Source organism: Akanthomyces muscarius, chromosome 5 (genome assembly GCF_028009165.1).
Source record: "Akanthomyces muscarius strain Ve6 chromosome 5, whole genome shotgun sequence".
NCBI classification, from domain to species: domain Eukaryota; kingdom Fungi; phylum Ascomycota; class Sordariomycetes; order Hypocreales; family Cordycipitaceae; genus Akanthomyces; species Akanthomyces muscarius.
The window spans coordinates 617870-631987 of record NC_079245.1 but is presented as its reverse complement, the minus strand read 5'-3'; the positions used below and the strand labels follow the sequence as shown (position 1 = coordinate 631987).

At 53.3% G+C, this 14118-nt stretch overlaps 4 protein-coding genes across 5 annotated transcripts; 2 read left to right on the top strand and 2 right to left on the bottom strand.

Moving 5' to 3' along the window:
• Positions 1-208: 208 nt before the first annotated feature.
• LMH87_009475 (uncharacterized protein) lies at positions 209-1553 on the bottom strand (the record flags this gene model as incomplete). The annotated part of the gene is made up of 4 exons (XM_056196475.1): positions 209-611; positions 672-705; positions 763-868; positions 918-1553. The coding sequence occupies 4 exons, from the start codon at positions 1551-1553 to the stop codon at positions 209-211; spliced, it is 1179 nt and encodes a 392-aa protein (XP_056053617.1).
• Positions 1554-2233: 680 nt separating this feature from the next.
• Positions 2234-3334, top strand: LMH87_009474 (uncharacterized protein; the record flags this gene model as incomplete). Its single annotated transcript, XM_056196474.1, has 3 exons — positions 2234-2414; positions 2581-3234; positions 3300-3334. The coding sequence occupies 3 exons, from the start codon at positions 2234-2236 to the stop codon at positions 3332-3334; spliced, it is 870 nt and encodes a 289-aa protein (XP_056053616.1).
• A 121-nt stretch (positions 3335-3455) lies between these two features.
• On the top strand, positions 3456-4088 carry LMH87_009473 (uncharacterized protein; the record flags this gene model as incomplete). Its single annotated transcript, XM_056196473.1, has 2 exons — positions 3456-3912; positions 3982-4088. 2 exons carry the CDS (start codon positions 3456-3458, stop codon positions 4086-4088), a joined length of 564 nt encoding a protein of 187 aa, XP_056053615.1.
• Positions 4089-8214: 4126 nt separating this feature from the next.
• LMH87_009472 (uncharacterized protein) lies at positions 8215-8569 on the bottom strand (the record flags this gene model as incomplete). Of its 2 annotated transcripts, none has more annotated exons than XM_056196471.1 (2): positions 8215-8297; positions 8365-8569. In XM_056196471.1, 2 exons carry the CDS (start codon positions 8567-8569, stop codon positions 8215-8217), a joined length of 288 nt encoding a protein of 95 aa, XP_056053614.1. The 2 variants fall into 2 exon arrangements, with proteins under 2 accessions (XP_056053614.1, XP_056053613.1); XM_056196470.1 differs by having other exon boundaries at positions 8215-8291.
• Positions 8570-14118: the final 5549 nt, after the last annotated feature.

Below are 14118 nucleotides of genomic sequence, written 5' to 3'. Positions count from 1 at the left end.
CGAAAGTTCTTTATCGCGATAGCTAATTTTAGCACGTGCGGAAACAAAACATAGTAAGATCTCTTGACGTGCAACGTAGAGCATATCCAAAACTGATTATATTCACATTTACACATCATACTAAGCCCGCCACAGCGTGCATGTCCACGGCCCTAAATAACTAAACCTATACAAGTCATTCATACGGTTCCCATTCCATCGAGAGAACTTATTCAACACCATTGACCCGACGAGCCCAGTCGTCATTCACGCGCATGCTATCCACGACAATGATACCCCTGCCGCGGCCAACACGGTCAGGTCGTTGCCACCATTGCTGCTTCTTTGTTGTGCGCTCGGCCTCCGACTCACTGTCAGCGAGACCGCCAGAGCCGCTCTCGGCACCAACAACAAGCATGATGTCGTGACGGAGCCAAGTCTGCATGTTGGTGATGATGCTGCCGTTGTCGCCACTAAGCGACTCTTGCAGGTAGATGACATCGGGCTGCAGGTGTCGGAGAATGTGAACATGGCCGTTGGGAGTCGTAAAAGGAAGGATCATGGTCTCCTTGTCGACAAGGGCAAGAGCCTGCGAGTAAACAGCGTTAAAGGCGGCATTTTCGGTAGAGGCACTAGTGCACAAGTTAGCTCGATAGATCTTTCGGCTCGAGGCCCTGCATAGTTTCGCTTACATAGGGCTCTTGGTCTCTTCGCCAGGCGTTTGGGCTTGATCATGGCCAATGTTAGAGAATGACGAGCTCAGGGACGGCGGCGGCAGGTTACTTGTAGCGTTCTCCAGCGCATTATCCTTAAGATCGGGAGCGTAGATGAGAACAAATAGCTTGATGCGAGAAAAGTCGTTGTGGCGAGGGATATGAGACAGGATGGACTGAGAAATATTAGTACACCGTGACGGTATCGGGGTAGTCAGTACTCACGGCATGCTCATGGGAATCATCATCCGCGAAGTGGGCTAGAGGGCTATCGGCAGACACCACAACAGCAACAGTACGGCGACGCTTATCTCCGGAGACAGGGCCACGGTCCTTCTTGGCATCGGCTTCCTCAGACCAGACTCTGCTATCGTCGGGGTACTTATCCTCCTCACGGATAGAAGCAAGAGTCTTGCCAATGACGGCACCTGCCGCGGCAACACCAGCGGTGATGGTTTTGCCGGTCGAATCTAAGAACTGCTGAGGACTGGGGGTTCGGCGCAATGCACCGGACATTCTAGCGCCCCAGTTGGAGCCGCTGGCCTCGGCTTGCGTTCCATATGTATCGTCTCCGTGTCGAGGGGGTGCATCGTAGCCTGGCCGCGACTGGGAATCCGGGCCGGGACCGGAACGAGGGCCAGGACGAGGGCCGCGGTTGGTTGCGCCGTACGGCGGGTTGTCCCCGTAGTCAGCATTCTCGTAGTCGAGATGCTCGTGCTCCTGGTCGTAGCCAGGCTGCTCTTCCTCCTTGCGCTGGGTGAGAGCCCAAGCAACCAGTCCTGCGCTGGCGATGGTGACGGTGACGACGAGCGGAACCCAGTGGCTCCAGACGCCGCGCCGGCGGTCGTTTGGGGAAGGCATGCTTTCTAGCCGAGCAGAAGTCGCATCGCCCACGAGGGCAGCCTTAGGGGTTGGGATCGGGACAAGCTTCGCGAGCTCTGAGCTTGGGCGCGAGACCGGGCAAAGCGATGGAAGTGGCAGCAGGCGCGCTCAATCTGACGAGATGTCTTGGAATGCGCAAATGCATGAGAGACGGAGCAATCTATCCTGCCGGTGGGGTTGACATCCGTTTTGGCTGTGGACAAAATGGTGGCTGGGGGTTGACTGAACAATGTCAACAATGTGGAGCAGCCGAGGACGCTTCCCAGCAACGCGCTGGCGCCCGAGGCTGTTACGGTAAATAGCGTCACTGCGCGCAGCCACACGCACCGGCAATGGGCCAATGGCTGGTGAGCTGCGCCGCGTCCAGTGCACGTGAACACAACGGGGCCTGCGCGTTGTGGCGCAAGCTTCAGCCACACCACAACGCGCCACATCTCTGGCTTGACTTGTTTGGTGGGGTGAATAATTCGGTTCTAGCTATGACTCTTCAAACGACGACGAGTGCTGTGCGTTGGAGACACGAAGCAGCGATTACGCTTTGATTCCCGAGAGATTGCGGTATTCAGAGACTGTGTATATTGAACTTTGGAAGTACGACCCCACGTTCGCGGCGAGCAACCGATTTGAGCTTGTCGCGCAGCTCATATTGCCTCTCCATCATGCCGCACTCCGTCTCCAATGCCTCGACTGGGCTGCAAGCAGTGATCCTTTGCGGCCCGGGATCCTCATTCCCGACATTCACCTCGAATCCCGATGAGAATCCCAAGGCCCTGCTTCCGATTGCCAACCGGCCGATGGTCTGGTACCCGATCGACCTTTGCTATCGCACTGGCGTTTCAAGTGAGTATAGCCATGAGACTCCCAGCTTCAAGACGTGCGTCAAAAGGGAGACAGGCTCTACTAGAGACATGTGGTTGATTCATGTTCGTCATGGATGATGCGCAGGTCTATATCGCGACTCACAGACACCAAGACGGAAAAGTCCATCAAACTAACACCAGCACAGAAATCACACTGGTTTGCCCACCTTCAGCGGCCAAAGCCATGAAGGCTGCCATGGGAACAAACCCCCATCTCACTGGCTTGCCGATGCCTAGACCAGAAATTGTTTGCCCGGCAGATCTCACGCAGACCACGGGCACTGCAGAGATCCTGCGCCTACCCGAAATTCGCAACCTCATCACAGGCGACTTTATCGTGCTTCCCTGCGATCTTGTTTGTGAATTTGGCGCCGAGCAACTCCTGCAAGCGTGGATGGTCAAAGCAGCCAGTGCCACTGATCTTCTAGGCTCCAAGGGCTTCTCCAATGGCAGCCGAAGCCGCCATAGCGGTGGTATCGGTGTCTGGTACGAGACGAAAAACAACGTCACGGTGAAGGGCGAAGAGACAGACTTTGTCGCGACCACTGCGCTGCCTCAGTCTGCTACTATGCCTCCAAAAGGCTCAATTTTGGCCAACGTGTCTCGTGTAGTATACACTATGCCCACTGATGCGCTCAACGATCGGATGGAAGATCGCAAGGCGCTTGCGCTCCGCCACGGCCTGCTGAGGGCCAACCCCCGCATCCGCATGCTCACAACACATCGCGATGCCCATATTTACATTTTCCCTCGTTGGGTACTGGACTTTATAGAAGCCAACGACAGGTTTGAAAGCATAGGTGAGGACGTTGTCGGCTGGTGGTCCAAGGCTAGCTGGCAAGAAGGACTAGCTGACAAGCTCAAGATCATGGAATCTTGCAAGGGCGACACCGCAGATGACGCAGAATCTAACCCTGACAGCGACGCAGCTGCTTCTGAGCCGAGGTCCTCGGGCATTGCCGCCGTGGCTGGTGACGCATCCTCAAAAGCACCTCGCAGCCCCTCGGAATTTGTGCCCCCGATGATTGCCTACCTTCATTCAAACAAGACCCAAGAAGCTGGCTCGATCGTTCGTCGTGTGGACACAGCACAGCTTCTCCTTGCGATTTCTCTGCAGCTTGCCAAGTTGCCATCGTTGGAAGAGGCAGCACCCGACGACGCTTCTCCGTTTGCCCATCCCCGCAAGATTGCCTACCCTGAAGGCGTGAAGCCCAGGACCACCATCACCAAGGCCGACAGCCTGATTGCTGAGAACGTCACTGTTGAGGAGAAAACTTCTATCAAAGAGTGCGTGGTTGGCGCTGGCTGTCAGATTCAAGAAGGTGCCAAGCTGTCGCAATGTCTGCTGATGGATGGCGTCGTCGTTGGCAAAGGATGCAAGCTCACCAAGTGCATCTTGGGTAAGCGAAGCGTGATTGGTGATGGTTCAGTCCTCACAGACTGTGAGGTTCAAGAGAACCTTCTCGTTGAGCCAAGAAGTAAGTTGAAACTCGAAGCCTCATCGAATAGAGTGCACTGGCGCAGGTATAGCTGACTTTTATTCACAGCCGAGGACAAGGACAATAAGCTCATGAGCTCGGAAGGTTTAGAGGCTACGGAGGCTGAGATGGAGGAAGTATTAGGGCACGCTGACGACGCCATGGATTCTGCATAATGACAATGAATCAACACATTAAAAGCAAATAGACCAGTTGACAGGAATTGAAGCTGTTCAACATGAATTCTGAGAATGGTCACCGGGTATCTCCATGCTTCAACCGTACCTATTAGTTACAGTTCGGCGCACCCTCTTTGCGCAACTTTGCAAGTGCCATCACCGACAGCGACTTTACACGGTGTTATCCCAGCCTCCGATATAGCCATTGAAATTAGTATCGCGAGGTACAATGAAACACGCAAAGACTGATCTATCGTCTGAGACCAACAGTAGCGATCAGCTGCTAATGCAGGTCCATGAGATTAGCAGGTCGAACGAGATACCCTTGGCAAGCGCTTGTATCGAGATTCGCATCTAATGTTTGAGCTCGTGGCTACACACATCGTGCTCACTCCCATCTCGGTTGGTCATCTATTACTTTTTACGGGCAACTGAAGACAATGCCGGGCGACTGCAAACCTTTGTGATACATCGTGTAGCATTTGGCGGTATCCCTTGTGAAGGTGGGGGGTCGCAACAAGGCAGCTGCAGCTTGGCAGGGCAGGCGAAAGCAAAGACAATGAATCGCATCTCGCACATTTGTAGTTGCCGAACGGACCACTGGCTGGTCCAATATAAGAGCTGTTGAGGGCTGTGCAAATTTTTGGCCTCGCTTACATCCAAGAGCCCCATTGCGCTTCGTCGTTAGCTCTCGTATCGCCATTGTTCTTAGTCTGGCTTGGGGATTAGTATACCTGAGTGCTTATAAGACGAAACGCATGATACTCTGCCCTTCTTTCTCGGAGTTGTGCTTTCTAAAAGCTTGCTAATTCGCTTGGATCCAGTGGGTGATGAGGCAGGGAGATGACGGGGGCGTGTAGTTCGGCAAGCTGCGAAATTACGGTGGTTCATCCGCCAGGGATGTGCCGTCTGTTCTGTTCTGCTCAGCAGTGCAGGCTGCCCGGAGTGCGGAACTAGCGGGCAGTCAGGCTTTCTCTTTTGTCTCTTTACTATTTTATCTGACTTTTGAATGTCTCTCCTGCGATCGATCAGGTGGACAGATGCGACCCAGCACAGAATGACGTCGCCTGGCGGGCGCGCCCCCTGGCGACGGGTATTAATTGCAAGGAGCACTAGGTTGGCGATTCGCCGCGAGCCCAACGCTTTAGTTACTTTGGCGGGCGCAAAGTGTCGGGATGTTTGGGCACCTGCACCGCCTTTTTTTCTTTTTGAGCGAAATCGAGTTTAATCAAAGGGGCTCCGTTCTAGTGCAGCATCTGAATCTCGCTTCTGCTGTCAAGCTACGTGGCTAGCAAGAAGAAAGAGGATGGTTGTGGCTTGTCGTGGCTTGGCTTGAACTTGCTTTGGCAACTGCTCACTTACACAGGCGGCGGGTCACGCGAGGCCGAATGTCGATTATCAGCAGACTTGGTTTCACCGCAATTATAACCCAAAATACGGTGTATAGTTCAAGGTGTATCCCGGCCAACACAGTTCAAAACAAATACACGCAAGAAACCTTCGAAACATGATATGATTGAAATTAATGGCCATGATCTGATGTTCTGCGTTGCATCGGCTACGCTTGTAAAACTACTGCTCGCCGGGCGTGGACTCTCAGAACACGGATAGCACCGCAGCCGAAATTTCCAGCGAAAGCAGACAACCCTCACTAATCAGAACATACAGTCCCAACGTTCGTCTTTTATGACAGATTGAAGGCGGAATCCGCTCGTTGAGCTCATGGTGATGGAAAAAATGTTCAATACAGGCACGACACCATAGGCGCCTCAAGCGAGTCGTGATGGCTGGACTTGGTTGTCAGTGCCTATGGTAGCCGAGCTTGCCATAAACGGATGCATTGCGCGCTGCGGTACCATCGATCAGCAGCCAAACCGGATTACAATGGCTTCAAGTTTTGGAAGTTTTCGAAACAAAAGTCGTGTGCTGATAAAAAGAAAAGGCAAAGTCGCATGCGAGATGGGACACCTGCCGCGTGCGTTTCTGGTGCATGCTAGTTGCGTGGGACTACTGCACACTGCCAACTCGGACATTTTTTTTATTGCCATGTTACTTTCTGTTGGGCACAAGCCGCGAGGAGATCCAACACCCGATCAATAGTGGCGATCTCGATCCAGGGGGGCGGGGAGGGAATGGTTTCGGTACATTCTGTCCATGGTAGAGTAGTATCCCATCTCTCTTTCCGCATGTCGTCACAAAAGACCATGCGGAAGACACGGTCGGACGGCCAAGGCCGGGGTCGGACGTTTGATCAGCGCTACAGGCATGGTCGCCACCAAGAGCATGCAAGAGGCACGAGGACGGTACTCGACAGCCATGTTTCATAGCAGACTGGAGAGAGATAGGCACCTGACAAAAGTGACATGAAACAAGAAAGAACACACCGGCACAGCTAGTTCAGGAACATGGTGTGTTGAGCTGGTGGGCATCGTCGCAGGGCGTGTATCCTGTTTGCCCGTTTTTGTGTCAAGCACAGGCTATCGCAGACCGCCGATGCGACCGGGGGGATATTGCGTCGATCGGAAGCCGAGTGCCTGCGCTGGGGCAGCGCCCAGGGGGGGATCGAAATCTCTCTGCCGCCATGGGAGTTAGCTTGGGCTACCATCGTGAACAAGGGTGGGATTGTGTACTTTGTCCTAAAACACTATGGAGAAGAGAAGAGTCAAAAGGAGATTGCCATGTTTCCAAAGTCGTCAAGGCCGTTTTGGTGGCCGGGGGGGTTTCATCAGATTGATCATGTATGCGCGCGAGTGCTTCAGGCATGGCTCTGTTTATTAGGGGAACAATCGACCCAGACCTGTGGGTTCCCGATCGCCCGACCAGGGGTAGTTCATTAGTTGTATGGTGCGCGTGTGTGGGTGATGTAAGTGGGCGCGCGCGCCGGACTACTTGGAAGCGAGCAAAACCCCAATTGAACATGGAGGGGGCGTGCGTGGGTGATGCATCGTACTGACAGAAGGCCAAAGGGCAACTACTAAGCCGGGGTTCCTGATGCGAGAGAGCGAGAAAGAGGCAAAAAAGCAAAACCTGACAGGGAGGTGCCCGCGTTCGCTTCGGGTAGACGTGAGTGGTGTGGCGTACGTATGTACCAACGTAGCTGAGGTAGCTATGCCTATCCACTTTATTCTCTTAGCTTGGCCCTTTGGAAGAAGGATCAAAAAGCAAAAAAAGAGTACCAAGACTCGATGAGTTTGCACAGCTGAGAGCGTCGCGACTGGCGAAGTGTGTGTCCGCCACACCTGCGAACCGGAAAGTCTTGACCGGTGTCTGATTGCGCTGATGCTAGCGCCATATGATTGATCACTTTTCAAGTCGTTCGGGCTGATTAATGGAGGATGGCCGGCGGCATACGCGAGCCTAAACTCGTTGCTTTTCGCAAGAAAAGAATAAGTAGGCTGCAGACGGCGAATCAACTCATTTGTCCATGCGTCGTGTGCATGATTGTGCTGAACGACGGAGTAGTCGGGTATTATGTTGAAACATTTCCCCGTCGTTATTGCCATGTTGGTTCCTGAGCGTTCCGTCGGGGGGTTCCGCCGGACTGGGCAGAAGCGCCACGAAAAAAGAGTTTGGTTCACGTACCAACGCGGGGTACCTTTCCCGGGCCGCGCAATAAGAGCTGTTACCGCCCATCAAGTTGATGTTGGTGGGAGTGGCTAAGCGGCTCAATAGATCACAACGGTGCGGATGAAGCCAAGCAGAAGCGATTTCTTCTCGATGCTATAGTTACCCGGTGGTCTGGTTGAGCTTGTACTGAACAGTTAGTTGATGTGCTAGTTTCCCGCTAACAATTCCTCAAGCCAATAAGCTACTGGTCCAATCGCGAAACCAGGGCTAGTCCCAAGGATGTCGATGCCTTGGGACGCAGGAGACCCTGGAAGTTGATGTCTATCACATCTGAAGTGCTCTCAGATCTTTTATCGCTTTAGCCTTTGTGATATCTTTGACGTATGAGCCACCACCACGTAATGTGATGTCTTTTGTGCTGGCGGGGTTATCAGTTTCACCCAGCGCTGTCGGTCAGGCAACTATATTGCCGTTACACTTTGGGACATTTTGTTTTGCAAGTCAATGGCCAGCGATAAAACACTTCGAGATTGAGTTACAACACGATTGTAAGGGCTTAGCTGAAAGAAAAGAATCGTATGAGTTGAGTTGCAATGTAGGCGGAACGATCGACATGTTGGGTTGCATTGGCCACTGTTCCTGGCAATTAAGCATTTAGCCACACGTCACTGGGGGAAAGAGAACTCGTGCTCTCAGTAAAACTGACTTTGAACCCTTTCAGTGTGGCAGTGACCCTCGCCTCGGCATGGCGCTTTTTCTGGCAGTGCAACGTCGCTGGTGAGAGTGAGACCAAGCCCGTTGACCCAGTCGTTCGAGGATGCGCAGCAGAGCCAAGAAACTTGCTCGCAGACGGTTCCTGCATCTCTCGATTCGGCGAACAGCTGCTCCTCAGTGGACACGGTGCAGAACATATTCTGTGTACATTGTGGTTACTGATTTGGAAATATTCTGCTCCGCCTCCCTTGCGCAGGGCGGCGATGGGAGAAAAACACCACCACCATCACCCCATTTTTTGCAACTCTGCTCTGCCCTTCGTTACTGATGTGCTGCTTTCTTGTTTAATTAAAACATCGACAAGTTCCGCTGCTCCGTATCCCTCGCAGCAATTGTGGTGTTCTTCAGTGGTCCCTGGGGGCGTCGTTCGTCGTCTTGGTCCCGTCTTGGTCTTGGGTTGGCCGCCAAGGCGCCTCCCGCCTTCGCCCTGGGAGGAACCGCCACGGGCGGTGATGGCTACGAGTTGTCCAACGGAGAGACCCCGCCTACAGGTGCTCTGGAAGGTAAAACAAAAAACAATAGCCGCTCCATCGTGCCGAGAGAATTTTCCTGGCAGAATGACCTCCGCCTACTGGGCTTTTCAGCCAGGCCAGGATCCCCTGTAACTACCACGAGGGCGCGACAGCCGACAGCCGTCACATCAGATTTGCCTACCAGGTTGAGGCAACTGACCCTGGTAGCAGCAAAAGCCACACCACGCCTGTGGTGGGATTCCTCGGTAATGGCCGTGCCCACATGGCGCGCCGGGCCCGAGAGTCCCCATCCAGGCACATTGTGAGCGAGAGAACAACACGATAGTTATCTGATAACTGACTGTTTCTCGAAAAACTTTTACCCCGCTTCAACTTTCAGCCACCTGCATTTAGGATTCTCAATCGACTGCTGTTCCTAGCTGTGGTGCTGCGCAAGACCAAGCTCTGGGTCGCCGAGTTGTTAAAGTTTCGCTAGTTGCCTCGTACGGGGATCCGCCCAGGGTCGCCGTCAATACACATATTGGACGTGGAAAAATGGGCTCTGGTGGCGGTATCCCGCCCGAGGCTTGGCTGTGGAAAAGATTGAAGTCAAAATTGATGGAATTACGGAATGCGTCATGGTATTTCGCTCATATGAGTGGCGCTCATGCTACGCGCAAATGACGTTTTGTGTGGATGGGCCCGAAAAGAATTCCAGTCGCCTCAAAAACGAGCTTCCAAGATGTGCTCGATTCATCAAAGAGCTTGCACGATTAATGATCGGAGCTTTTGCCCGCAGTATTTCCCACGTTACATGAAAAGAGCCTAAGCTGGTCTGTTCTTTGTGCAACGACTCGACGAAGCACAGGGTATAGATACAGGGGGACCCTGGCAGCATGGGTAGAAGTTGAGCCCTGTAGGATCTGACATGTCCTTGGCTGGACGTAGCGCGACTGTGGCTGAGAATACCATGTCGATAGGTATATTTTTGGGTAAGGTGAATATTGTTTCTTCGTGGCTGCCCTTGCTGTACTGCCCCAAAAATCGATCAGTCGATAGATAGAAGAAAATGTCTTCTAGACAAGCGAAATTACCAAAAGAGGGATTTCAAATCTTTGGTCCGCCCTTGCAAAGGAGCCGATAGATCAGGCACAAGAGCAGTTGGCTCGCCCTTCAGGTACAGGCACATGCAGGCACACCCACGCACAGGTACACGGATATGCGCAAGCTCGAAGAAAGTATCTGTCAATCTGTCTGGGGAAGGAGGGGCCGTTGGCGGACGGCCAGAGTTCGCCCTCGCATCTACCGTCAGAGCTGCGTCAACATGGAGGGTAGCACACCACCTGACGACCATAGCTGGACAACCACCAGTACCGTTAGTTTGGTTCCTGGGAATATGGAACGGGTTGGGCGGCACAGACCAGCTTTCCTACCGCTTATCCATCATGGTGGGACTTTTGGCTCCAAACTCTATACAAGTCGCTCACTGCGGGAAGGGAAAGGCCCGCGAACTCCTGCCGTGGCCGTGGTGGCTCAGCGTCCCTTCCAGTGGAGAGATGGCGAAAGTTAAACATGAGCGCAAAGGCAGAATCTAGCCCAAAGGAGAAATATTTACTGCAAGAAGGAGAATAAGTGCCTTGTTGCGCAGGATATCGCCGATGGCATAATGCATCTCGGTCTGGTGCGGGGCGGATTGTGAATACACGCGCGACGCTTAATTGAGAACTCGCAACAATGAGGAGAACAGAAGGCGTACAGAGTCGTTTCCTCGGCTTCGGTCTTGTGGCACCCGACCAGCTGGGCAAGCAACACGCAAGAAGAGCGAGGTCTGAAACCACTTTACGAGTGTCTCACTAGTACGCGGCGCCGTCGCGGCGTTTGACACGGAAATTTGCCATCGTCTGCATTCCAGGGCGGCACACATCTCAGCTGTCCTTCCCACAATGTCCGTAGTACAAGCCGACGGAGATTCCAATCACAGGAACATTCGACCTTCCGCCACGCACACATGTGAATCACTTCACTTTCACGGCGCTATCTGTTGCAGATACGTCACCATATCGGACCGGGCTACATTACAATGACATGTCAAGCATTCAACCATGTACTTCTTTTACAGTATTCAGACTATTCCATCCAGGGCCTTGGCAATGGGTAAAACGGTCTCTCAGTTGAAGCTACCATAAAGAGACAAGGCTGGATGAGTTGCCGCAGTATCATGCCACCACCGTTGTGCCTGTCAGACGGTGAGTCTGAGCTCCGACTTTCAGCTGGACCAAGCCAGCGGTATAGGTTTGGGTGTGCCATCTGATGATAGAGCAAGCCCACAAAGACGCACTTGGCAGCTTAGCAGGCTCGGTTAGTTGTGGCTTCCACTAGTCCTGTACTTTGTGTCTTTTGGCTTGCTCAACTGCTGATTCGTGAAGGCTCATGGCGTGCGAACGACAAGAGGATTCGCGGCAGCGCGGCATACCTTGGATAGACGGGCTGTGGCCGAGTTGATTGCCCGGAGCGTCAGTGCCGACTAGTCTACTAGCCGGTGGGCCGCAAATTGCCGGGCCCTGATCCACGTAAAAGCAAAATGGCCTGATGTTGGTGCAACGCTCACAGATCCATATAGACCGGGCAAGCTATAATGCACAGCGTTTTTTAGGATGTTGTGATAATCTTGTCTTGGCAATAATTGATAAAGCTGAAGCCTTGTATTATAATCGCTGAGACCGACATAAGGCCATACATGACCAGGAACAGGAAGATGGAAGAATGCGTCACTTGTGTGCAAGTGCGGACGAGTGGCAGCAGGGACCAGGGTCCTCGAAACTCTATTTGGGGAGCCTTGTGGTAGTTAGCTTCAACCAGACTCGGATGGGGGTCAGTTAGGCTATGGGAAAGAGAAGCAGAAGACAGGCTAAATGGAAGTAAGGGATGCAAAGGTTAATTGATGATGCAAATTTAGTTATGAAAACAGGAGCAAGGATGGTGGCTTAGAGAGCTAGCGATGGTAGATAGCTGTGAGAAGCCAAAGAGTTGTCCTTTTGTTATTGAGTGTGTGTCATGGTGTTGGGCGAACTGGGTGGCTGGCAAGGCGAGAATAGCCCGAGTCGACCTTCACGACGGCCACGTCAATTGTGGGCGTGACAGCTCTACAGGGCAACGAAGTTTTGGGCGTTTTTAAAAAATGACAAGAACTTGTAAATAGGATGGCAGAAAAGATCGCATTCACGTTAGCCACCCGGCGGCCGCGCTCTTGACGAGACCAGCTGCTGCGGGAAGACGGGCGGCGTGGCGGCGGCGGCGGAGGGGTTGCGGGAACGGTAGCGACGGTTACGGGCGGGGACAGCGCTGCCTTTCTCTCAGGAACCGATTCCAGCACACGTTGCAGTGGACTTGAAGCGGGTTCTTCGGAGGGGGGTTTTACGGTGGACTGCTGTGGCCGACTGGGGATTTTGGGGGGTCAAAGGCTCGGCGCCCAGTAAGGAGCCAACGGAGTTCCCGTCGGTCCATTGAAGCGCGCCCAGCGGTTTTATTGGAGGGAGACGGAGAGAAGACGCCACTACAGAAGCAGTGTTCTCGGAGGCCCTCTGTCTCGTGTGCGGAGGAAATTCTCAAAGTTATGGGTCAACACTGAAGGCTGCCTTGGGGGGAGGGGGGCCATACGACAGAAGAACCAAAATCCCAAGCTTTTCGGTGAAGCCCTATAGTGGGAGAAGGTTATAGACCGTTGCGAGATTAATCAATCAAGCAAGAATACCAAGATGCAACGGGGATGGGAGGGGTTGGTTCGTCCCTGGACAGCAATCTTTCGGGCCGTTGTGGCATAGCTGTCAAAGCCTATTGCCGGGGTTTTGTGAGGGAAAGACATGATCACTAAATAACGAGTTAAACTACACGAGCAAGCCACGCAACCTATGTATGCCGTCCACCATCTCACAGCCACACACCAGCCTGTTGCCCGCGCAGCCACCAGTATATCGTCTGGGTCCCCCTTGGCTGAGCTATCCGGCTGGGCAAAAATCCACACACAAACCCAACTAGTTGGCAGGCAGAAAGGATTCCCAGCTTGACACAGTTCAGCTATTTGCCCGCCTGACGCTAGCGTGCTCCCGACGTTGCGGTGCGAGTCCGATCCACCAACCACCATGAAGCGCTCGCACGATGGCAGTCTGCCGGTGGATACTTTTCTTTTTTACTGGTACGCTCGCCCGTCTAAGCCGCTCTTTTCTACTGTGCTCGTTGCTTTGCTTTGCCTGTGCGGGCCAACCCTCATTGCTTTTTGGATGGGCTTTTGCTGGCGCGCCGCGAACCCTCAAGCGGGCGCTGGTGTCGCTTTGGCCCAGTTGGAAGACCAATGGGCAGTTTTAGTCGTGCACTCGGATAAACAACTAAACGGTGGGAAAAAAAGTAGAAACAGCGGGCAAGCGAAGCGTTTCGGGGTCAGGCCTTCGCCACGCAATAGCCAAAACTAGTTGGTTCTAGTGGTATGCAACCCACATTCACTCACCCCGAAAATGGCACTGCGCCTCTTCTTACACACAATGGAATGAGAGGAAAAGAAAGCTCTTTTGCCAGTCTTTTTTGTTGGCCAGTTTCACTTTTCTGCTACTTTAAACCGCTTCGGGTATGTGAATATGCTTCTGCCAGAAGGCCGAAAAGAAAAAGAAAGTGCCGGCGAACCGCAGTGTCCCGCCTGTAATCCGACGAAACAGCGCTGTTTCTCGGACTGGAACATCTCTGGGCTTTCAACTATTAGCCCACCACTCGGCGACCTCATGAACAGGTCACAAAAGCCCGCGTAGTTTGTCCTTCCCTCTACGAGCTTCTTCTCCCACCGTCACCACGGCTACCGGGGAACAATGACCCCATCTTCTCCCTTGACCGTCCCCAAGGGCTTTTTTTTCTGATAGACCTCCTCGCCTGAGGGCACGCCAGAGACAAGAAGAGGGCAGCAGCAGCTTTGCTCGTACAAAAAAGCCAGGCTCCATCTTGCTACCGTCGATAGTCTCGGCGGATCAACCCTTGGCCGCAGCTTGCTTGCTCACTCTGCCCTCGTAGAGTTGACTACATGGTAGGATCGGCTGATCGAGTGAACCTGGCCCATCCAAACCAACCCACACCCTCTCCCCTCCCCTCCCGCGCTGCATCGCCTGGGTCCCATTCCACGCTGGCTGGGACCTGACCTGACAAGAGGAGGGCAAAGGAAAAAAAAGAGGAACCCACACAAAGTCTTGCCTCTC